The 26643-nt window shown below is 38.6% G+C and overlaps 1 protein-coding gene across 2 annotated transcripts; it reads left to right on the top strand.

Annotated features, from left to right (window-relative positions):
• On the top strand, positions 1-26643 carry sqh (Myosin regulatory light chain sqh). 2 transcript variants are annotated; one of them, XM_071695613.1, is made up of 5 exons: positions 1-159; positions 17298-17486; positions 17805-17905; positions 19968-20096; positions 25270-26643. In XM_071695613.1, the coding sequence occupies exons 2-5, from the start codon at positions 17303-17305 to the stop codon at positions 25372-25374; spliced, it is 519 nt and encodes a 172-aa protein (XP_071551714.1). In that variant the 5' UTR covers positions 1-159; positions 17298-17302; the 3' UTR covers positions 25375-26643. The 2 variants fall into 2 exon arrangements, with proteins under 2 accessions (XP_071551714.1, XP_071551713.1); XM_071695612.1 differs by lacking the exon at positions 1-159 and adding an exon at positions 263-406.

Genomic DNA, 26643 nt, shown 5'->3' with positions numbered 1-26643 from the left:
CGAAATGATTGGGCTTGACGTCCGGTTGGTGGTTGAGCGAACGGCCGGCAGGGAGCAGCAGCAGGGCCGCCAGTGCTTAGTCAACACCCGACGTCTGCACACATTACCTTATCAGGACCTGTGGCACTACTTCGCTCCACCGCTTATCAACTCAACCAGGTGAGACTCGTGACAGTTGGACATTTATATAGTAATTTTCCAGCCTGCTACCGATAAAGACGTGTTCCCTACGTAAGATTTAGAAGTGTTAAGGTATTGTGTGCATGTGTTGATGTGTCATCGGTAGGGTTGGAGCGGGTGCCTCAGTGCCTCATGCCACACCCTCACTCTTTCTCCCTCCACCGTTGCTCTCACCATCTCCCTCCTCGGACCTGGAATCAGTGCAGTCACTCATTGCTCCTATCCAGTGAATATTTTGCTTTTCGTTTCCCACCTGATTATATATAGGCGAAACATTAATTGTTTAGCTGATTTAGGATACTTAACGTATTCATTGCAAGGGATAAATCAGTTTAATCTTTAGTTTGTACTATTGTGGAGTATGTCAGTGAACAAAGCTTTTCAGTGGTGTACTTACGTATTTTGGTTTGCCGAAGTGACTAAACTTTTCAGGTGCCACTATTTGCGACTGTCTCAAATCCTCTCTCAAATCCCAAAGAAAAGTTATTTGAATTTTGATTTTGGTCGGCATCTTTTTGATTTATATATGTTGAATGATGGAGTGCCATGCTTGTGTTGTCTGTAAAAAAAAAATGCGTACAGAGTATGCGACAATGATTTTGAGTAGCTGTTGTTTTTTAGTGAACGTTAAATAGACTGATAATGAGGGTTATTTATATAGGTTTAATGTCAAGTTCATTTAAGAGATCAACTGAATCAGTGGAAATCTCGGCTAACCTTTCTAACGTGAGATTTATGGTAATTGTCAATTTTGTTGTAGAAGTATTCCAGTCACGCATGATTAGCATATAATGCCACCTAATGTTAACATATAGATGACAGATTGAGCTGCTATTTGATTCCCAACAGCAGACCAATTTGATGATATATGTATGCTTTACAAGTTGGTTATCAGGTAAGGTTTTCCTAGCTTCTGTTGATTTTTCCAAGTGTATTACCAACTTTTACTTTGATCCATGTTACCCCCAGGTATTCAAACCCCTCACTTTTGTTGCCTTATTATTTCCCTTTATTTTGTAGATACTTCATTAGCATTGCAGAAAAATTTTTGCAGTACCCTTAACTAATAAGTAAAGTACATTGCTAAGCAGTGCATTTATCCAAATATTGCCCTTATTGTGAAACATAGTTTAATGTAAAGGAAAGGAATTTTAACGAGAAAATTGTAATCAGGAGTTGGTTGAGGAAAGCTGCTGCTTGTTGATATGAAAAATAAGTAAATATCTCTAAATAAGTGATTAAAAGATTATATTTCTGCAACCTTATCTAAATAGACTTACCCTAACCCAGGGTGACCTACTATCTAATTAGATTTGCAAGCAGCAGTCCTCAGAGGTGGTGTGGGATGAGAAATGAAAGCAACAAAGCGTAACCATATTTCAATCACATTTGATTTGTAAACATTGTTTTGCTACTCTATCTGGATTTTTTTTTTTATCTTTGTAGAAAATCTGTTAGAACAAGTTTGTAGACAATCTGTTAGAAATTTCATGTTTGAGTGAATTAGATTGATGTGATGTGTTGGGCGCAGCATGTGATGAGCGGACTGAACCAGGGCATTTGAAGTTGTCAGGGAAAGCCATGGAAAGGTCACTGGGGTCTGTGGTTTTGGTGCATTGTACATGACAGCAAGAAAGTATATTTCATGTATATGTATTTATTATACTTTGTCGCTGTCTCTCGCGTTAGTGAGGTAGCCCAAGGAAACAGATGAAAGAATGGCCCAACCCACCCACATACACATGTATATACGTACACATCCACACGCACATATACATACCTATACATTTCAACGTATACATATATATATACATACACAGACATATACATAATTCATACTTGCTGCCTTTATTTTATTCCCATCGCCACCCTGCCACACATATGACAACCCCCCCCCCCCCCCCCCCCCCCCGCACGCGTGCCAGGCAGCGCTAGGAAAAGACAACTAAGGCCACATTCGTTCACATCACTCTCTAGCTGTCATGTATAATGCACCAAAACCGCAGCTCCCTTTCCACATCCAGGCCCCACAAAACTTTCGATGGTTTACCCCAGGCGCTTCACATGCCCAGGTTCAATCCATTGACAGCACATCCACCCTGGTACACCACATCGTTCCAATTCACTCCATTCCTTGCACGCCACACTCGTGCATGTTCAGGCCCCGATCACTCAAAATCTTTTTCACTTCATCCTTCCACCTCCAATTTGGTCTCCCACTTCTCCTCGTTCCCTCGACCTCTGACACATATATCCTCTTTGTCCATCTTTCCTCACTCATTCTCTCCATATGCTCTCTCATCCACACTCTTTTTATTACCACTCATCTCTTACCCTTTCATTACTTACTCGATCAAACCACCACACCACAAATTGTCCTCAAGCATTTCATTTCCAATACATCCACCCTCCTCCGCACAACCCACGCCTCGCAACCATATGACATTGTTAGAACCACTATTCCTTCATACATACCCATTTTTGCTTTCCGAGATAATGTTCTCGCCTTCCACACTTTCTTGAATGCTCCCAGAACCTTCGCCCCCGTCCCCCACCTTGTGACTCACTTCCGCTTCCATGGTTCCATCCGCTGCCAAATCCACTCCCAGATATCTAAAACACTTCACTTCCTCCAGTTTTTCTCCATTCAAACTTACCTCCCAATTGACTTAACCCTCAACCCTACTGTACCTAATAACCTTGCTCTTATTCACATTTACTCTCAGCTTTCTTCTTTCACACACTTTACCAAACTCAGTCACCAGCTTCTGCAGTTTCTCACCCGAATCAGCCACCAGCACTGTATCATCAGCGAACAACAACTGACTCACTTCCCAAGCCCTCTCATCCACAACAGACTGCATATTTGCCCCTCTCTCCAAAACTCTTGCATTCACCTCCCAAACAACCCCATCCATAAACAGATTAAACAACCATGGAGACATCACGCTCCTTCCGCAAACTAACATTTACCGAGAACCAATCACTTTCCTCTCTTCCTACTCGTACACATGCCTTACATCCTCAATAAAAACTTTTCACTGCTTCTAGCAGCTTGCCTCCCACACCATATACTCTTAATACCATCCACAGAGCATCTCTATCAACTCTGTCATATGCCTTTTCCAGATCCATAAATGCTACATACAGATCCATCTGGGAGGGTATTGATTGAGAGGGTGAAGGCATGTACATAGCATCAGATTGGGGAAGAGCAGTGTGGTTTCAGAAGTGGTAGAGGCTTGTGGATCAGGTGGATGTTTTGAAGAATGTATGTGAGAAAGAAAGTAGATGTGAGCTAATAATGTCATTTCTTCATTTGTTCTTGGAAACGGTGACTGAATACATAAGAAAATCATTAATTGGACAAATTGAATGGGGAGAAAATATCATCTTCTCTTAAAAGATACTTGACAGTTGTAATGATATCCTCTAGTTCCACAGAACTTTGATACTTGTAAATTAAAATGTGGCTGCATCTGTCTTTGACTTTTTTGCTGGTTACTATCTTAAGTACACATGGGAACAGGGTTTAGATAGTGATTCTCTTGTGAATTATAGTTTTGTAATTATCAGATAATAGAATGAAAGCAGTAAAGTATGATTTTGAGCACTATTTCATATTTTATGATATGAATTAGGGTGAATATCCATAAAAATTTGGGGTTGATGCAAAAGATGTTGGAAATACTTAAAAAGTCAGTAGAACCTTTGAAAACCTTAATAACCTCCCATGTAGCTGAGACATTTCAATGTTGTAGTTGAAATACACCAAAAACTCCCATGATTGAGCATTGCATCAACTGCTAATGAAAGTCAGAACATATGATGGACTGGATAGCTGTTCTCCCATCACCCAACCTTTCCACAAGTAGCCATTCCTTCTGTTCCTCAGTAACATTTGTCTAATTCTAGAAATTAAGGCTGTTAGGGGAATGTTAGGTTCAGTTCTGTTCATATTGTACCAGGTGATTGCTGAATATACTTTTTCAGTAATTAACCTCTCACTTTCACTGATATGAATAGTCCCAATCACCATTACCTTAATTTTATAAGGAACAGTGCTCCCAGTCATATTCCACAACATTTATTGTATTCTCAAAACATTGCACTATCATTGTTGAACAGAATCTTGCATTATTCATAACCAATTTCAGGACATACCCAAACTGGTAATTTATCCATATTTAATGTACAATTTTTTAATTAATGAATTAATTTTATATATGTTTTTATGGTTTTCATGTATTTTTTTTTCAACAAAATTTTCATGTCATATATTAGTTTCTCATCTTTGCACCTGCAGTCTTTCTCTTATGGTAAGAATTGACAGTGTAAGAGAGGGTTGTGGTAGTAGATATGCTCTGATTGAGAGAGAAGACCAAAGTCTGCTGAAATGGTGTGGATGTATGGAGAGGATATTAAGGGTAAGATTGATTTAGAGAACCTTTATTTATGTATTATGGCGAGGTAGCATCAGGAAATAGATGAAATGGCCCATCCATCTACATATCAGAAATAGAGGGAGAAAGGGAAATGGGGAAGACTGGGGAGATGGAAGGATGGAGTGATGGAGGCTTTTAGGTTAGTGGGGCCTAAATATTTAGAAAGGTTAGAGCCATGCATGGGTAAGAATGAGTTGAATCAATGTGTTCTGTGGGGACCAGTGTGCTGTAATGGGCTGAACCAGGGCTTAGGAAATAGGTAAGGTAAATCAAAGAATAGTCTAGGACCTGGCTGTGCATGTTAGGCCGTGTTTCCTTACATAATAGCTCACAGTTTGAGGGTGAATGTGTGCTAATGAGGGTGTTGTCCATTTCTGTGTAACTACGTATTTAGAGCATAAGTACTTACATATGAAAATTAATGATGGTTATACAAGATTTTTCATTTCATTTCTATAGTTATCCCAGGATTGATTTCTTTGAAGAGTCCTGGTGTTATCCAGGACCTTTTTAAAGGGCCCTGCAACCCAAGGCTGTGCTACTTCCAGTTGCAGGAAATATAGACTCCTTCGATGGGGGAAGTACTTTGTTGAGACTTTACTCCCAATGATTCAGCCTGAACAAAGGTGACTTTTCATTTGCAGTGCAACCTCAGTCAGGCAGAATCTGGTAACAGCATTTTTTTTCTTTTTATACAAGTACTGTATTAGTATAGGTAGAATATAAAAAGAAATTTATTTCTTGAAACCAAGCAATATGCAGATTTTGGGTTTTTGGATTTCTTAGAAATCCAAGCCTCAGATTGGGGTCTGAACATATTTTAAGTTTATTGAGGTGTTTTGCATACCATTGCAAATTCTTAATATTAATTGCAATATGTATAGATATTTTTTTTTTTTTCTTATTTGCTTTGTTGCTGTCTCCCGCGTTAGCGAGGTAGTGCAAGGAAACAGACGAAAGAATGGCCCAACCCACCCACGTACACATGTATAAACATACACATCCACACATGCAAATATACATACCTATACATCTCAATGTATACATATATATACACACACAGACATATACATATATACTCATGTACATAATTCATACTGTCTGCCTTTATTCATTCCCATCTCCACCTCGCCACACATGAAATAACAACCCCCTCCCCCCTTATGTGTGCAAGGTAGCACTAGGAAAGGACAACAAAGGCCCCATTCGTTCACACTCAGTCTCTAGCTGTCATGTAATAATGCACCAAAACCATAGCTCCCTTTCCACATTCAGGCCCCACAGAACTCTCCATGGTTTACCCCAGACGCTTCACATGCCCTGGTTCAATCCATTGACAGCAAGTCAACCCCGGTATACCACATCGTTCCAATTCACTCTATTCCTTGCACATCTTTCACCCTCCTGCATGTTCAGGCCCCGATTTTGTAATTATTTTCAAAATGCTTGATTGTTTCCGCTCCCAGGTTGGCTGTTGTGTAAAAGCCATCAGGCACTGCTTAGTTTGAGGCAAGCATTCATTATTTGATGTGCATGTGTTGATGTGTATGAGAGTCATCACAGACAAGCTGAGACAATGATGAATTTGGTGAAGAGGTTAGAGCCAAACTTTTTGAATGCTTATAACACACTTGAAGCATGTTTTAACATTGGAGTGATTTGCTTCAAAAAGTTTAGTTTTCCCTAAATTTCTTGTTGCTGGATAATGGAACTCCTTAATCTAAGAATGTTGTATACTTTGTACAATAATACTATCCCGTGATTGGTGGGTATCATCTCTTGTGGTTCTTCACCTTTTGTGTGTCTTCTGTGGGGTCCCTAACTATGCTGGCAATGTTGTCATCTGGAAGGTTACGTTAGCAACACATTGATTGCAACACATTGATTCTACAATGTCATCTTCACACAAGTTCTTGATCACTTTACATATCAGACCCTTAGGTTGCTACAGCAATTTGCTGCTTATGTTTTCTGACTTGAAATTTTGAAGTCCCCATAGTGTTCATTGTTCTTAAGGTCACAGAACACTGAAAGTGGCCAGAACATAGCCATGCCTTTTCACTGTTGACTGTCACTTGCTGATGTAGACAGAAGCAATTCTTGATATTGTGATCTTTCTTGGATGGGTCAAGCACATCAGAAAATTAGTCAGAATTAACCAAGTTGTGCATGAATTTACTTGCTCCTGTAAATGCACTTGATGTTGCAAATTATTCCTTTATCCATGTTCTGGATCTGTGAAGCACAGTTTGGGGGAAGAAATGTCTATGAAATATTTGTAGCCAATGCAGCTGCAGTAGAATATGCACCGTTATCCAGGAGTGGTAATGAGCCTCTGCAACCAATCTTGTTTGCTACTGATATAAATCCTGGGCAACATTACTCCTCTTAGGGCACAAGGATGAGCACTCTTGCTCACCAAAATCAAATTGCTCTTGTGTGTGCCAGCTGCAACTGCACACACAAGCATAGTCACTCTTTCTTGCTTATTTCTTAATGCCAAACACTTGACATTCATCTTATTTAGCAACTGTGGCTCTTTGAAAGAAGTGGTAGAAGAGTTTAGTCTCATTTGCAGTGTAAGTCCTTTCTGAAGTAATGATATAATCTTTAAGTTAGAAAACATATCATCTATATGTACACCACTTGTTTTGAGGGAGCAAATGCCATGACAGCTTGAATTTATGCAGCCATCCAGCTGTAGTCACAAGGCCACAGATTTTTAATTCCTAAAGAAATTGTTGACCTTTTCCCACAGCAGTGTGTCAGATACAGTACACCTTCAATGTGATGTTTAAACCACTCATACACAAACCCATTTGAGATTGATCAGTATTTGCCTATGCATTGCTGTCAGTCTTATTAGATTAACTCTTGAGCGTAGAATTTTGAAAGCTTTTCATGCTGCCTTCTTATATACCATAAAATTGTGTTACCAGCATCACGAAACCTACTCTCCCTGATGAACTGGGAATAAAAGGAATCTTGATATGATTTATGATTGAAGAATTTTTGAAGATATATGGAAAGCAAGTTTTTCTGTTGAAATGAAGTCCATCCATGAAGGTTTAGATTTACACTTAAAAACAAAAATGAAAATAGGTAATTATATGTGAGTGAAAGCACTAATAAGACCAGTAAATTATGCATTATGGATCTGGTGAAAGGCTGTGAAAGGTAAGACAGGTTTGTTGTCAGAGAAGCATAGAATAAACATGAAGTTGTTGACATGTAGCAGCGGCCAGGAGATAGGTATCGGGTTAGTGAACTTGCTTCCTCTAAATATAGATTACTGGTGATATGAATGTCAATTATCCATCAGTGAGACTTATGGATTAGATGTTTGCAGACTGGTGGTTTATAAATGAGTCTAGAAGTCTTAATGTTACTGCTGGGTCTGTGTTCTCAACTGACAATGAAAGAGTCTTTGTGATGCAGCTCCTTTCCATGATTTTTGATACATGCATGCCATATGAGTCTCTTCAAACAGGAGTTCCACACAGATGTTACAGTGATTCTTGTATTTGGCCTTCTTTCTTGGAGCCCTCCTATTTATTCTCTTATCATTACTCCATTCCCATTTACATGCAATGGATCAGATGCGTACTGCTCGCTTCAATTATACCGTTTTAAGTCATAACTAGCGAGTTAAAGAAGTGTGAATTTCCGATAGAGTTTGTGTTCATTGTTTTGGAGTTTCCATGCTGTATTCAGCTCTGTATTAGGAATACTTAAATTAAAAGATTTAGGTACTACATGATTTTTCACTGTTTCTCATAACATATATATCTTTGTATGTCTAGTTCATGGAGTATATAGTTTGCCAAGTCAGTTTAACTTTTTCTTTCTTTCAAACTATTCGCCATTTCCCGCATTAGCGAGGTAGCGTTAAGAACAGAGGACTGGGCCTTTGAGGGAATACCCTCACCTGGCCCAATTCTCTGTTCCTTCTTTTGGAAAAAAAAAATCAGTTTGTCAGACTTGATCACCTAAAATGATATAATAGACCTGCTCACTGTCTTTCTGTCTTAAGATTTTATTGAATTGACCAAAATTGTGCAAGAAAAAAAAATGGTAATGAGTTATTTAATTTTATGATAGTATCATACCAGCCTTAATGAAATTCTTGAGGTTTCCATTTGAGTGTACCATTGCTAGACTAATGCATTATGATCAGATTGAAGCACAACTTTAGAATTTGAAATGCCTTGCTGTACAACTCGAGAATTTAAAACTGCCTGTAAATGTCAGTAGATAATTTAAAACTGCCAATAAATGTCAGTAAAGGGTCACTGGTGATGACCTTGCATATATTTGAGGGCAGTATACTTTTCTTTCTTTGTAAAATATGATTACTTCTTTCCCAGTTTAACTGGATGGATCAAGTAATTACAGCTTTTTAAGTATTATATCATGCATCTTCAGCTTGGGCCCAGTGTGTTAAAAGTGAAACATTGACTTCTACACACATTAAAATGCTTCTTACTGTTTCACTTTACTCTGTTGTTTCATTAATTGAGATTAATATTACCATATATACCACCTTCATACACAAAATGCTTCCATTGCATCTGACAGGTCTCCAATATTACCATGTGAAATCCCCTTATGCTTAATCAGTTTTATCACTACATCTCTCAGTCTCTGCTGTGGTCTGCCTCTCCTTACATACAGCTGAAGATAGCTTTTTGGCCAATGTCCTCTGCCATATGGTCTACATGACCATACCATCCTAAAAGACTTGTGCATGCACCTTACTGGTGACTTACAGCACACAGATTTCTCACAACCTTGTTTTGTCTTCCAAATTCCAATTACATAGCACAAATTATCCACCTCTACTCTTTATTTTTTATATGTCCAAACCTACTGCATAGACACTGTCATTTATACTACAGTTTGAATTTATTCCATTTGCCAGAGCCTTCAATGCACCCCTAATGTACTCACTGGCATGATTCTGAACTTTGTACTTCAACTTTCCCACCACAATCCTTATTGTGCTATACTTCCATCTGCTTAGATTAATCTGCAACTTCCAGTTCTTTGCCATGCAAACTAATTTTAATTTGACCAACCTTCCATTTCCAAAAATAGAATCTTTTATGCATTCAGTTTTAGCATCCTCTTCTTGCATACAGTTGGCTCATTAAAGTATCTCGCTCCTGCTTGCAAGTTCAGCAGTTGCCATTTTGTTTATTAAGTATTACACCAGTCACCCCACCCCTAAGAATATTTAAAGATAGTGATGGTGTTGCGTAATCTTTATCCCCTCCCATACTTTTATCAAACCTCTCACTTCTACCACCATTTTCACACATATACTTTATCCATTATGAAAGCTGTTAACCTGCTTGTTATGGTAATATTCCCCCACAAAAGCAATACATAGGTAGTACATTCCCACCTGTTACACATTTTTTTACTTTTTTCTGGCACATGGAAATTATGGTATATGCAGAAAGAAAAAGATTTATTTTTTCTTGTGTAACTTACTTTTGTCTGAATAGCATATCTTTTATCTCAGTTTTGTTCACAGATTTCCACTTTAGATGTTTAGTAGAATCCCTTGTTTTCTCTGGTGTATGTAAAAGACATCAGTACTCTTAAACTACATTTTTACTTAAAACTATATAATTCCTTAAGCAGTTTTTTCTTTAAATCAAACAAGTTATTATGAGATGCATACAAAAGGGTTTAAACACCTTAAAGAGAAGTTGGGTGATAAAAAATATGTATTATATACTGTATATACTTGTGTATATAGGAAGCTGCTATGTCCACTGGTCATAAAGTGTTCTGATGATGAGTAGTAAGTGCTTGTTGTCTTCATGGTAGTTGCATTATGGGCATGAAAGTGTCTTGGTGTGTTGCAATGGTGTTTGTAGTGTTCTAGTGATGGTTGATGTTCAGATCTGGCTGAAACAGGAGATTGTGACTCAATTTGTCAAGGGAGTGTGGTTTTGATGGGTTTATGTCAAGGAGATTGGAGTTTGAGTAGGGAGATCAGCAGTTTAGTACTTGACCGATTTTTTTGTGTGTATGTGTTTGTCAGTTTTGTATTTGTTTGGATGCGTAGAGGTTACAGAAGTGTGAGGCAGTGGTAAGATTTTTATTTCTACCTGGGGTAGCTTGTTTATCTTCAGTGGTTTTGATTGGAGGGGTATAGTGCTGTTGTATAGAATTGGGTGCTGAGCATGTGTAGGTGGCTCTGTACTGAAGTTGTTGAGTGTTTACTGTTGCTAGGTATCCAGTGATTAATTGTTTAGAGTGCACTGTTTGTTTGGTTTGCAGCTTTGTGAAATTTGCTTTTGAGAGGGTGGAAGACTAGCCTGATTAGTGGCACTGGAGTTCACCGGTTATGGAGACTTTTGCCATGGCTACCTCATTGTGGGAGTTCCCAGAGGAAACAGGCATCAGAGATATAGGTAGATAGAAAGATTAGGCAGGTAAGGCATATTTAATGTGGAGCAGATGAATTGTTTGTATGAGATGTTGAGGAATTCTTTTTGTTCAAATCTGATGTCAGAATTCTGAGGGCATTTAGCTTGTTTGTTTATTGCTTTTGTGTTTATGTTATTGGTGTGGGGATTGAGTATCATGTGTCTTATGTAATGTGTAGAATTATCGGTGTTTTGTTCAGTTGCAGAAACTATCCATCCAAGGCGACTGGAGGGTACAACCTGGATTCATGTCTGTCTGTATGTCTGATGTTACTTTGGTGTCAGGGTGTTGTAATGGGATTGTTAGGTTGTGTGCGGACAGATGGACCTTCTTGTTGGGGTTTGCCTGAGATAATTGATCATGTTGGAGAGATTGAAGAGAGTTGAAGAAAGAACAACTCCTTGGGGAACTCCATTATAGAGTTTTAGTCTTTTAAAGGTGAAGCCGTCGTGAATGTCTCTGGCATGATGGCTTGCTAAGAAATTGACCAACCATTTTTTGTCACTGTTATGGAGGGTGGTGTCAAGTATCCTATGGGAGGATGTGTTGGGGGACAGTTTCCGATGCTTTGTTGATGTGTATTACCAATAGTACTGTGCAGGAAGGGGGATGTGGTTGGTTGAAAACATCTAGGATATGTTTTGTGGGCTCACTTAATAGACTAAATTATAAAGAAAAAGTAGAAAGATCACCTTATACATGAGTCATGTTTTAGAGGGGCTAAAATTTAGGTACCAGATACAATGGACCCTGTGTTATATTGTGAGAATGGGACCAAGAATTACTGTTATGAGATTGTAGAAATACAGGAAAATTTACAGTATTGTATATCAAAAGTACAAAAATTATACTAGAACTTGACAATATAATTCAGCAGTCACAATATACTTTGTAATAAGAAAAATGGACTGTAGATAAGAATCTTGCTGACCTGAATCTTTGATTTGATATTTTCGTATCTGACAACACCTTTTAAGTGCCACACTTATGAACATGTGAGTGGAAGTAGTAGTGGTGTCTGATTAGTTCTCACTGTTGGGTCAGTACTTACCTATATACAACTGGCTTGTATCAACATACTTTGTGGAACATAAGACACAAGACACACTTTTTTTTTAAGATACGAGCTCCATGAGGGTTAGGTCTAGAATGACTATATCACATGAGTTGCACTGAAATTCAAGCACCATCATATGACACACAGGATCTTACAACCACTATATTTACTAAACTAATACCATTTAAGTGATCTTAAATATTGCATTTTGATTATTGGAACACAGACCATGACCAGTTTTGTTCCATACACATCAGAACTTGGGAACTTTCTACCTTCCCATGTTTTTCCTAATAACTATGACCTTGCACAGTTTAGAAGACATTTTTCATTTCATCCAAAATTCATAAAGCTTTTCCTTGTCTTGTCTTTCTCCCTTTCATAATTCTCTCTATATTTCAGGTAAGGCTTGACCTTTGTGTGGACTTTTGTCCATGACGAGCCTCAAATGAAAAAGTAACATTGAAAGCACCACCAAATGAGTCCATTCCTCATTTTGTCATTTCTGACCACCCACACATTCACTATTTTTTTTTTTTTTTCGCTGTCTCCCGCGTTTGCGAGGTAGCCCAAGGAAACAGACGAAAGAAATGGCCCAACCCACCCCCATACACATGTATATACATACACGTCCACACACGCAAATATACATACCTACACAGCTTTCCATGGTTTACCCCAGACGCTTCACATGCCCTGATTCAATCCACTGACAGCACGTCAACCCCGGTATACCACATCGATCCAATTCACTCTATTCCTTGCCCTCCTTTCACCCTCCTGCATGTTCAGGCCCCGATCACACAAAATCTTTTTCACTCCATCTTTCCACCTCCAATTTGGTCTCCCACTTCTCCTTGTTCCCTCCACCTCCGACACATATATCCTCTTGGTCAATCTTTCCTCACTCATTCTCTCCATGTGCCCAAACCATTTCAAAACACCCTCTTCTGCTCTCTCAACCACGCTCTTTTTATTTCCACACATCTCTCTTACCCTTACGTTACTTACTCGATCAAACCACCTCACACCACACATTGTCCTCAAACATCTCATTTCCAGCACATCCATCCTCCTGCGCACAACTCTATCCATAGCCCACGCCTTTGCAACCATACAAAATTGTTGGAACCACTATTCCTTCAAACATACCCATTTTTGCTTTTCGAGATAATGTTCTCGACTTCCACACATTCTTCAAGGCTCCCAGGATTTTCGCCCCCTCCCCCACCCTATGATCCACTTCGGCTTCCATGGTTCCATCCACTGCCAGATCCACTCCCAGATATCTAAAACACCTTACTTCCTCCAGTTTTTCTCCATTCAAACTTACCTCCCAATTGACTTGACCCTCAACCCTACTGTACCTAATAACCTTGCTCTTATTCACATTTACTCTTAACTTTCTTCTTTCACACACTTTACCAAACTCAGTCACCAGCTTCTGCAGTTTCTCACATGAATCAGCCACCAGCACTGTATCATCAGCGAACAACAACTGACTCACTTCCCAAGCTCTCTCATCCACAACAGACTTCATACTTGCCCCTCTTTCCAAAACTCTTGCATTCACCTCCCTAACAACCCCATCCATAAACAAATTAAACAACCATGGAGACATCACACACCCCTGCCGCAAACTTACATTCTCTGAGAACCAATCACTTTCCTCTCCTCCTACACGTACACATGCCTTACATCCTCGATAAAAACTTTGCTTCTAACACCTTGCCTCCCACACCATATATTCTTAATACCTTCCACAGAGCATCTCTATCAACTCTATCATATGCCTTCTCCAGATCCATAAATGCTACATACAAATCCATTTGCTTTTCTGAATATTTCTCACATACATTCTTCAAAGCAAACACCTGATCCACACATCCTCTACCACTTCTGAAACCACACTGCTCTTCCCCAATCTGATGCTCTGTACATGCCTTCACCCTCTCAATCAATATCCTCCCATATAATTTCCCAGGAATACTCAACAAACTTATACCTCTGAAATTTGAGCACTCACTCTTATCCCCTTTGCCTTTGTACAGTGGCACTATGCACGCATTCCGCCAATCCTCAGGCACCCCACCATGAGTCATACATACATTAAATAACCTTACCAACCAGTCAATAATACAGTCACCCCCTTTTTTAATAAATTCCACTGCAATACCATCCAAACCTGCTGCCTTCCCGGCTGTCATCTTCCGCAAGGCTTTTACTACCTCTTCTCTGTTTACCAAATCATTTTCCCTAACCCTCTCACTTTGCACACCACCTCGAACAAAATGCCCTATATCTGCCAATCTATCATCAAACACATTCAACAAACCTTCAAAATACTCACTCCATCTCTTTCTCACATCACCACTACTTGTTATCACCTCCCCATTTGCGCCCTTCACTGAAGTTCCCATTTGCTCCCTTGTCTTACGCACTTTATTTACCTCCTTCCAGAACATCTTTTTGTTTTCCCTAAAATTTAATGATACTCTCTCACCCCAACTCTCATTTCCCCTCTTTTTCACCTCTTGCACCTTTCTCTTGACCTCCTGTCTCTTTCTTTTATACATCTCCTACTCAATTGCATTTTTCCCTGCAAAAATCGTCCAAATGCCTCTCTCTTCTCTTTCACTAATAATCTTACTTCTTCATCCCACCACTCACTACCCTTTCTAATCAACCCACCTCCCACTCTTCTCATGCCACAAGCATCTTTTGCGCAAGCCATCACTGATTCCCTAAATACATCCCATTCCTCCCCCACTCCCCTTACTTCCATTGTTCTCACCTTTTTCCATTCTGTACTCAGTCTCTCCTGGTACTTCCTCACACAAGTCTCCTTCCCAAGCTCACTTACTCTCACCACCCTCTTCACCCCAACATTCACTCTTCTTTTCTGAAAACCCATACAAATCTTCACCTTAGTCTCCACAAGATAATGATCAGACATCCCTCCAGTTGCACCTCTCGGCACATTAACATCCAAAAGTCTCTCTTTCGCGCGCCTGTCAATTAACACGTAATCCAATAACGCTCTCTGGCCATCTCTCCTACTTACATACATATACTTATGTATATCTCGCTTTTTAAACCAGGTATTCCCAATCACCAGTCCTTTTTCAGCACATAAATCTACAAGCTCTTCACCATTTCCATTTACAACACTGAACACCCCATGTATACCAATTATTCCCTCAACTGCCACATTACTCACCTTTGCATTCGAATCACCCATCACTATAACCCAGTCTCTTGGATCAAAACCACTAACACACTCATTCAGCTGCTCCCAAAACACTTGCCTCTCATGATCTTTCTTCTCATGCCCAGGTGCATATGCACCAATAATCACCCATCTCTCTCCATCAACTTTCAGTTTTACCCATATCAATCGAGAATTTACCCTTTTGCATTCTATCACATACTCCCACAACTCCTGTTTCAGGAGTACTGCTACTCCTTCCCTTGCTCTTGTCCTCTCACTAACCCCTGACTTTACTCCCAAGACATTCCCAAACCACTCTTCCCCTTTACCCTTGAGCTTCGTTTCACTCAGAGCCAAAACATCCAGGTTCCTTTCCTCAAACATACTACCTATCTCTCCTTTTTTCACATCTTGGTTACATCCACACACATTTAGACACCCCAGTCTGAGCCTTCGAGGAAGATGAGCACTCCCCGCGTGACTCCTTCTTCTGTTTCCCATTTTAGAAAGTTAAAAAATACAAGGAGGGGAGGATTTCTGGCCCCCCGCTCCCGTCCCCTCTAGTCACCTTCTACGACACGCAAGGAATGCGTGGGAAGTATTCTTTCACCCCCTATCCCCAGGGATAATATACATATATATGCATATATATATACATATACACATACATACGCACATATACACACTTACACACATATACATATATATACATATGAAAAATGTAAGAAATAATTTAGAAAACTGAAACTTCTAGCTTGAAATGAAATGAAAAAAATGAATGTCACATAATGGTTCAACCTCTGGCTATGGAAAAGGGAAATGTATGATTTATTTACACAAACGTCAATAGTAGTTTTCATCAATTTAACCACTGTATCATACTGCCTGGTCCACTTCTCTTATCATGAAACAGGGATATTGGCTCATGATGTATGTATTTCAATTACACATTACTTTATCATCATTCATAAATGTAATTATAGATTTGTTCACAAATACATTTCTCAAAGCATTTTTAACACAATGCACCACATGTAATCTTTCCCTCGCAAACACACTAAATAATGTCTTGTGGCTGTGCCTTTCCAACCTTTTATCCAGTAGTTATTCTTGATGTACCCAGGATGGCTGTTTAATGGTTATATGAATAACCTATCATAGATTTAGATTATCAGGATGAAGATTGGGACTTCTGGAAATGAGAGCAAAGAAAAGCTGTTTCATAGGGCCCATTTAGTTCAAACCTGTCCCACGTGGGCCTCATGTATTCTGCCTAGAACACCCAATGTAGATGGGATGTAGTAATATGGGGCTGACGGCATTCAGATTTCTTCCATGCACACTGTATAGAGTGAAGTCTTCCTAAAGTGCTGCCATACTGATTTTATTATATGACCCTCTTGAATCCATATTTCCTGCATGTATCATCGTCTTTTAATTTAATCTTTCCCCACTAGTTTTCTGATTGCAAAATTTTGATCATTGCACCCTCTTCCTTTCCTAAGCCCACTTAGTTGTTCATCAACAAGGAGTTTACTAAACTGTCCAACACAGTCTGTTACTGTCCTAGCTTACCTTGCTAATCACCCTAAGGAAGCATTCCTGTGTTATTCTTATATTCATTTCTACTCTTTCCTTTAAACAGTAGAACAATTACTGCCTTCATCTAGGTATCATGCATCATTTTCCCATGCTTCCATATATGATTTCCAGATCCACTTCATAACCATTTCACCTCCACTCTTTACCATCTTGCTGACTACTTCATCTACATCATTTTTTTTTTATCGCATTAGAAGGAAATTCATAGGAATTTATATTTGGTTCACTTAAAGCAATCAGCCAATGGTGAATTGTAAGGAAAGAAATGACTGAAGTACACAGTGGTTGTTATTAGTCATTTTTGTACATTTTTGTGATGACAATTTCTCAGAGATACAGCATATTTGATACTTTTCAGTCAAAATGTCGTCCCGGAAGGCTGGAAAGAAGACTGTGAAGAAACGCGCCCAGCGTGCCACAAGCAATGTTTTTGCCATGTTTGACCAGGCCCAGATCCAGGAGTTTAAAGAAGCATTCAACATGATTGACCAGAACCGTGATGGTTTTATTGACAAAGATGATCTGCATGACATGTTAGCTTCCTTAGGTGGGTAAAATTTTATCTAGTTGTTTATCAGAAATTCAACATCCATCATCCAAAATGATAGGGACATGTTACAGGAATTATTTTGGTTCCAATGTTGAGCATGTCACTTGCTTGTGGGATTAGAGAATTGTTATGGATATTAAGTGAACAAAGAGGTTGTAAAATACTAATCCATCCTACCCACTGTATGGGAACAGAGCTATACAGAATGGTTTTGATATTATTACATGTTAACTTTTTCTTGTATAATGGTGTTTAGTATCCAGTTCATTGTATTTTTGTACTGTGGTCTACCATATAAATGTGTATTTTCTTCAGGCAAGAATCCTACTGATGATTATTTGGATGGAATGATGAATGAGGCTCCAGGACCCATCAACTTCACAATGTTCCTCACTCTCTTTGGTGATCGTCTTCAGGTTAGTTCGTGATTACAATGATGGTTTCACTTTTCATTCTTCAAGACTTTAGCCCATGTAGGGGTGGATGATTGTAATAAGAATTCATTGTTCCAACACCTTGTGTTTAAATTGATATCAAACTTCCTCCATTGAATAGTCATTACTGATGATTAACAGTGTCTGAAGGGGAACTGGTATTGTTATTGTTCAAAGCAACCCCAGACAGTATTATTGTCATAGAAATTCACAAAACTACCTATGTGGCACCAGCACACAGAGGATGAACCAAGCTTGTCTAGACAATATATACCTGTATATGTAACATCACTTGTAGTAATATTGTTGATATGAAAATTAATAATAAATTTGATCTCAAAAGAATTGAAAGAAAATATTCTGTAAAACATAACAGGGAAGAAGCTAATTAGATCTTAAACAACCCATGGAACATGGAAGAAAGGCATGAAACAATTTATGAGAGCCCAGCAAAATTAGATGATTTTGATGTTCTGCAAAGCTAAATGAATTTCATATAAGGAATTAGAAAAGAAACCTTTTACAGCTTACTTAAGTGGCTAAAACAGTTTCAGGTGAACTCAGGTTGACAGCTATGCAAATTTGTGTGTTAGTTGGGAATAATGATTCAGTATTTTTAAAGTGATGATGTATGCTGTGAGAGCTCTTGGTAGGTATGTAATCTCTCTCTTTTTGTTAGGAAAACTATTATTTTTATTTGACCTGTCACCCTAGAATTTACCTTTATACTAAAAAACATGCATTAAGGCATCCTCATTTTTTATGAAATCCACAGAGTATTTAATGTCATCCACAAAATATTTACTGATGACCCCCGACCTATGATGGTTCGACTCATAATTTTTTGACTTCGTGATGGTGCGAGAGCTATGCACATTCGTTTGGAAGCATACTTCTAATTTTGAATTTTGATCTTTTCCCGGGCGAGCAATAAGCGATATGATACTCCCTTATGATGCTGCATAGTGGTAGCGAGCTGCAGCTGTCAGCTATGCAATCATGAGTGTAAACAACCAATACTCAATAGTGTACTGTGTTGCCAGCTTTTTTGGATTTTGGGTTTTTCATCTCGTCATGGTTACAAAACGTTCAGTACAGTATTCAATAACTTACATGAGATATTCAGTACTCTATTATAAAATAGGCTTTGTGTTAGATGATTTTGTCTAACTGAAGGCTAATGTAAGTGTTCTGAGAACATTTAAGGTAGGCTAGGCTAAGCTATGATGTTTGGTAGGTTGGATGTACAGTATTGGTATTAAATGTATTTTCAATTTGCATCATTTTCAACTTATGATGGGTTTATCAAAACATAACCCCATCATAAGTCAAGGAGCATCTGTATTAGCTGACACTGCTGATTTGGTAAATCCTTAGCTCTTGATCAGACATGGAACTGAGTTTTTTTCTGCCATTTCTTGCATCAGCGAGTTAGCATCAGGAACAGATGACCAAGCCTTAGAAGGAAAAATCTATACCTTGCCCCCTTCTCTGTTTTCTCTTTTGGAAAGTGAAATAGGAGGGGAGGATTTCCAGCCCCTCACATGAAATTGACTTGTGACCTAACATTCTAAATTGTGTATATATATTAACATGGACATTCTTTTTGAGGTCCATTTAGCATTTTAGTTGTGCAAAATCTGGTCGGCATAAATTGAGAGCAGGATGCTTCTTCTATTGAACATAGTCTTTTGATTAAATGTGATACCAAATTTTAGGTCAGCATTAGCATATGCAAATGTTTTCTTCCACATGTTTGTTTTAGATTACTGGTTTCATTAAGCCATGCTGAAATGTTATTAGAATTTGCATGGTGGATCTGGTCTGTAAGTAGCTTTCTTTCATTGTGTTGTACTTTTTTTTTTCTGATTTTCCATATTTCAGGTAATGAGCTTTACATTTAGCCTTTATATATTGTTTCATTTCTTTCACTTGCTTTTTTCATTTTTACATTCAATTTTGTTAAATGGATTCAAGTTACACACATAGCTCAAGTTTTCAGTCTTATATATTCTGACTAATGAGCTACACATGTTATTTACAGGGAACAGATCCTGAGGATGTAATCAAAAATGCATTTGGATGCTTTGATGAGAACAACCAAGGTTACATCAATGAAGAGTACCTAAGAGAACTCCTTGTATCCATGGGTGATCGTTTCACAGATGAAGATGTAAGTTTTCTATATTCTTACCATTTGTTAAGCTGGGTAATGTAGTTATGAATATCTAAGTCTTTAGATATTTATAATCAAACCATATGAATATCATCAGCAAGAAATGTCTTTAGCATCACGTATTAGAGAGAGTAGGCAGTCACTTTTACATATTATAGAAAGTATAGAGCAGAAAGAGGGAAAACTGGTTGAGTATTGATAATACAGCATATAGTTGTGAGTACCAGATGTCATAAAGTTGGTGGAAAATTACTGTTATAAGGAATTAGGAGGTACTGTAACATTTTGTCTGAGATTTTTTATTTTCATGCTAGTTCATTATTTCTCACATAAGTGAGGTAGTACCAAGAACAGCTGTAGAGAGGCCTTGTTCCCTCACATCTATTCTCTAGTTGCACTGAAACCACAGCCCTTATCCACGGCCAGGTCCCACAGACCTTTCCTGATTTCCACAAGGTGCGTTGCATTCCCTGGTTCAGTTCATTGACAGCACGTCACCGTGTGCATACCAGAATACTCTAATTCACCCTATGTTGAGCATTTCTTTCACCTTCTTTTTTGTTCAGGCCCCAACTTCTCATGATATTTTTACTCCATTCTTCCTTTTCCAATTTGGTTTTCCCCTTCTCCGTGTCCCGTTATCCTCTTTGTCAACCTCTCCTTCATTCTCTCCACATTTCCAAATCATTTCAGTACACCCTCTTCAGGTCTCTCAACCACACCTATTATTACCATACCTATCTCTTACCCCCTTATTGCTTGTTTAATCAAACCACCTGACACCACATATTGTCCTCAAACATAATTTCAAACACATTCACCCTCATCCACACATCATCATCTGTACCCCATGTGTTGCATATATACAACGTTAGGACTATTATACCTTCAAATGGTCATTTTTGACACCCCTGATGATGACCTCTATGCAGATTCCTCAGTGCATCAAGAAACTCCCCCCCCCCCCCCCTTCCCTTCACCCACCCACAGCTCACTTCTGCTTACTTTTGCTGCTATGTCCACTCTCAGGATTGTAAAACACTTTACTTCCTCCAAATTTTGACCATTCAAACATACACCCCAACTAACCTTTCTTTGTGCCCTGCTAATCTTAATAACCTTGCTGTTATTCTCATTTACTCATAACTTCTTCCTTTCTCACACACACTCCCAAACTAAGACACCTTCTTCTGCATTGTCTCACTTGAACCTGCCACCAGTGCTGTGTCATCAGCAAACAACAGCAAACTCATTTCTCAGGCCCCCCTCACCCACCCTCTCTCCAAGACCCTTACATTCATCCCCTACACCACCTCATCCATAAACAAATTTAACAGCCATAGTGACATCACACACACCTGCTGCCGACCAGCCTTCACCTGAAAGCTTTCCTCTCTTTCTATGCACACACATGCCTTACATTAGATAAAAACTTCTCTACTTCAAGTAGCTTTCTTCCTACCCCATATATTCTGCAGGGCATCTCTTAACATCCCTATCATATACTTTCTCCACATTCATAAATTCCACATAGAAATCCTTCCATTTCACTAAGAATTTCTCGCAAACATTTTTTACAAGCACCCATGGTGTACCAGTTAGTATTCCTGACCGTGATGCATTCACAGGCCTCCCAGGATTGAGTGCATAGGTTTGAATCCTGGTTATGGCAGGCAGTCCACAGTCAACCCAGCTGTTCATCTACTCCTATGGGTTGGCCAGTAAAATGGGTATCTGTCTCAGGCTAGGGTCAAGCTCGCTCACTTGACTGACATATTCAAATAAAGCATTTTAAGTGATGGGCAGATTGATACAAGGTTATTGTAAACATAAAGAAATTTGAACTAAATTTCAGTGGTCTGTTAGAAGGTTGATCATTTGTTATAGGTGTGTATTATTTTTTATTTATGGTTAACAACCCATATACAGGTATTTGTGGAAGTTTCATGAGTCCTGTAAAGAGAAACAAGAAATTTTGTTTTAAAATGCAGAAAATATTGGTACATATAGATTATATCCAATCCAGACATCCATCGTCTTAAAACATAGAAGATATAAATGCCCATGATTTAACACTCCCACCAAAATGGCGCTTGAATTTGTAAATTTTGAATTTGAGCTGGTACAGTTCCATGCTTATTTCATTTCTTTCAGTGGTTGTTGCTCTTGTTCTACTCTTATAATCATTCAGCAAGCATCCAGCTCCCAGCACCTCATTTTCGATGTTATTGTCAGCTTGATCTTAGTCTGTACACTTATTTGAAGCCGAGACAAGGGAGAATTTGGGTTAATAAAAAGAGAACATTATCTCGGAAAGCAAAAATGGGTATGTTTGAAGGAATAGTGGTTCCAACAATGTTGTATGGTTGCGAGGCGTGGGCTATGGATAGAGTTGTGCGCAGGAGGATGGATGTGCTGGAAATGAGATGTTTGAGGACAATGTGTGGTGTGAGGTGGTTTGATCGAGTGAGTAACGTAAGGGTAAGAGAGATGTGTGGAAATAAAAAGAGCGTGGTTGAGAGAGCAGAAGAGGGTGTTTTGAAGTGGTTTGGGCACATGGAGAGGATGAGTGAGGAAAGATTGACCAAGAGGATATATGTGTCGGAGGTGGAGGGAACAAGGAGAAGAGGGAGACCAAATTGGAGGTGGAAAGATGGAGTGAAAAAGATTTTGTGTGATCGGGGCCTGAACATGCAGGAGGGTGAAAGGAGGGCAAGGAATAGAGTGAATTGGAGCGATGTGGTATACCGGGGTTGACGTGCTGTCAGTGGATTGAAGCAGGGCATGTGAAGCGTCTGGGGTAAACCATGGAAAGCTGTGTAGGTATGTATATTTGCGTGTGTGGACGTATGTATATACATGTGTATGGGGGGGTTTGGGCCATTTCTTTCGTCTGTTTCCTTGCGCTACCTCGCAAACGCGGGAGACAGCGACAAAGTATAATAAAAAAATAAAAATAAAAAAGGATATGTTTTATAATGTTTTTTATAGTGTATTTTGGTAGGTAGTAGTTGGTAGGCAGCCAACGACCAGAGAGGTATGTTACCAGTACTATCTGCATGGGTATCAGGAGGGTTAATGACAATTGCATAGTGAGCCACTACTTCAGTGGTTGTCAAGTTGCACTCCTCTGACCTAGGTGTCTTTCTTTTCTGCCTCGCCCACACATAGACTACTGGCTTTATGTCTACAAACAGGTAGTCTCTCACTATTACACATGACAACACTTGACACACACAGCTCATTCTTTGTAACTCTAGATTTTCTTGGGGTGAGCACTATGTGCTAGCCCTGCCTTTTGGCAAAATGGTAGGAGCAGTAGATGGCAGTAGTAAATAGGAACATTTAGGCAGGAGCATTAGGTAGAAATATTAGGTAGTAGTTGAGAGCATTAGGTAGTAGTAGTAATCAGTAGGATTGTTAGGTAGGAGCCTCTGCAAATACTGTGCTAGAGCTGCTCTCTGCCAGTAGCCTGTTAAGGGTGAGGCACTAAAGACTAAGAAGCAGCAGTGGAGTCCACTAGTTATGGAGACTATTGCCATGGCCACCCCCTTGAGGGAGTTCCAGTTGGAACAGTGTCAGAGATATAGTTAGATAGATACATTGATATCAGTAATCTGGAAAAATCCTAAATCAGCACACTGCTCGTCCCAAGGAATTCGGATTGGAGACTTATATATATTTCTGTACTGATTAAGAGTCCTGTGATGGAAGCTTGAGCAAAAGCGAACAGACTATTTCATGTAGTGGAATCTGTAAGAATTTTCTCTTCATTAATCTATAGTTTTAACAGTGTATGCACATGCCTTCAGTCTTTTAATTCAACTTTTTCATTAGACATGTAAACTGACCTTGGTCCCTCATTCAGTCTCTGCATTTCTTTGTAACATTTCAGCATTAAATATTCTACTTAAAAGCTTGTTTTTGTAAATAATTGTATTGCATTTCATTTGTGCATGCACTATTCCCTAAGTTATTCTTCTCAGTTGCCCATCCTGGCTTGCTATCACATTCATCCAAATCTGATCTGTATGCATCACTGTGAACTTCTCCCGTAAGTTACTGTACATTGTATGATTTCTTTATATTTTTTTTTTCTGTATTTACATACCCTTTTCCTCTGTTAGGTAATGTTGGAACAGACAAAGAATGGCTTCATTTGCTCACATCCACTCCAGCTGCCCTGTATAATGAACTTAAACCAGAGCTCCCCAATCCACAGACAAGCCCCACAGTCCTTTCCATGATTTCCTGTGGCCACTTCAGATGTCCTAGTTCAGCCCATTGTTAGCAAGTAACCCTTTGTGTACCACATAACTTCAATTTGCTTTATCCCATGCACACCTCACATCCTGCATATATAGACCTCAGTCCTTCAAAGCATTCTTCCACTCCTGCCTTCCATTGCCTCCTTAGTTTCCTCTTTGTCGTTGTTCCCTTTTTCTCTGACATGTATACTATCTTTGTTAACCTCTCCTCAAACATCCTTTCCATATGTGCCAATTGTGTCACCACTTGCTCTTCAACCCTCTCATACATGCTTCTTACTCCCATATCTTTCTCATACCTCATCTTTACTTACTCGATCAACCCTCCTCACACCACTTATTTTTCTTAGACTTTTCATATCTAACTCGTTCACCCTCCTCCATACTTTTTTTTCCTTTGGCCCTTGCTTTGCATCCATACAACACCATCAGGACTACTATACCATCAAACATCTTCACTCTCACAGACAAAGAGCTGTCTTTCCGCACACTCCCCAGAGCATTGAGAACATTAATCCCCTCACCCACCCAATGGCTTATTACTTCTGTGATTCTGTTTAACCTAATAACCATATTTGTATTCAAATCAACTCAACTTTCTCCTTTCACTTTCACCCAAACTCAGAAACAAGTTTCTGTAATTTCTCACTTGAATCTACTGCTAGAGCTGTCATCAGCAAACACAACTGACTCGCGTTTCAGGCCCTACCTACGCCAACAAACTGTAGACCTGCCTCTTGCAATCACTTCCGTCACCGCCTTATCCATAAACAGGTTAAACAGCCTTTGTTGAAATTACACATTCCTGCCACAGACCCACCTTCATGTGGAACCACTCACTTTTCTCTGTCAAGTGAATGAAAATGAAAATCAAGAATACTTAATTTATTTTCTCCTTACAGGTTGATGAAATGTACCGTGAAGCTCCAATAAAGAATTCAATGTTTGATTATGTGGAATTCACTCGTATCTTGAAGCATGGTGCTAAAGATCTAGAGGACCAGTGATGAGTCAGTGAATTGGATTTCTGCATAAGTGATTAACTGAATTTACTGTCAGGTGTTTATTTGAAAAAAATTCAATGTTGATTAGGGGAATTTTTAAAACTCCTGGTGCCTTGTTTGCCAAAACTTAGAATTACTGTTGTTAGTATGCTGAGTTTTAGCATGGACAACTTGTAATTTTCTGTTAATTTCTTAATAGTAATCCAGTTTACATTTTATAATGAGAAGATAATTGTATTTACTCATGTTTATAAAGCATTTGATGGCTGAAACATTGGTTCATAACTGAAAGAGATGTGAAAAAATATTTGTAAGTAGTTGAAAGTTTTATATATTGTCAAAGAGCTTGCAGTGCTTTTAAAGGAATAGAACTGGACAGATGCAGGGTGATAATATAGCTATAGATATGTAGTAGGATCTTTGTTCATTGTCTTTAAAAAAGAACATTTGAAAATGCTGGCCTGTTACGAAAGATATGAAATCAAATACTGAACTCTGGGAGTGATACCAAGTGATTTAGAAACAAAAATGTATTTAATGTATGTTTTGTATCAAAGATTTTCTTGATAATTCTTTCGAATCAGTCTTTTGACTTTTAAAGAATTGACATTCAGTGTTAGAAACAAGACAGAATTTCATTTAAAGTATAGGCAGTATAAAGACTGATAATTGGCACAAAATTGATGATTTTCTGTAGGATAGATTTAGTGTGATAATGACTTGACATAAATAAGTTTCGTAAAGGCAGTATTAGTACTACTGGAGAACCTTTGTTGAGTATTGTTTAGATGAGACAAAAGAGGGCAGATGAAAGATGAGCAGTAGTGCAAAACCTCTCATTAGAGAGCAGTTTTTACAAATACCTTGTTATTTTTCTTTGTCAGTGATGAAAGTAATGAACCTGATTTCAAGTTAGATTTTCATATATGTCAACTTTCTATTTATTATATTAAGGAAATATACCTTCATAATCAAATTATTTATTAGTACTTAATAGTGCCTTAGCATGAAATTTAGTAATAATCACAAACAGCATTTCAACATATAATAATGTATTAGCACCTTGCTTTTACTAATAATTTTCCTGGCAATTATAGGTAATAATCATTCCAATTGCATGAAATATGTTTTTTCTGCTGTTTTGATCATTTTTTTATATCATTTTCGTATACCTATTGGATTAGATTATTTTTTAGTGTGAGACTCATTCCAGTGCAAAATTTTATACCAGGACTGTACTCCAATCTTTCCTAAATAAATTGAAAAGAATAA

Source organism: Panulirus ornatus, chromosome 58, assembly GCF_036320965.1.
Source record: "Panulirus ornatus isolate Po-2019 chromosome 58, ASM3632096v1, whole genome shotgun sequence".
Taxonomy (NCBI): domain Eukaryota; kingdom Metazoa; phylum Arthropoda; class Malacostraca; order Decapoda; family Palinuridae; genus Panulirus; species Panulirus ornatus.
Note: the sequence above shows the minus strand (reverse complement) of the source record. Positions and strands in the feature narration are given on the sequence as shown.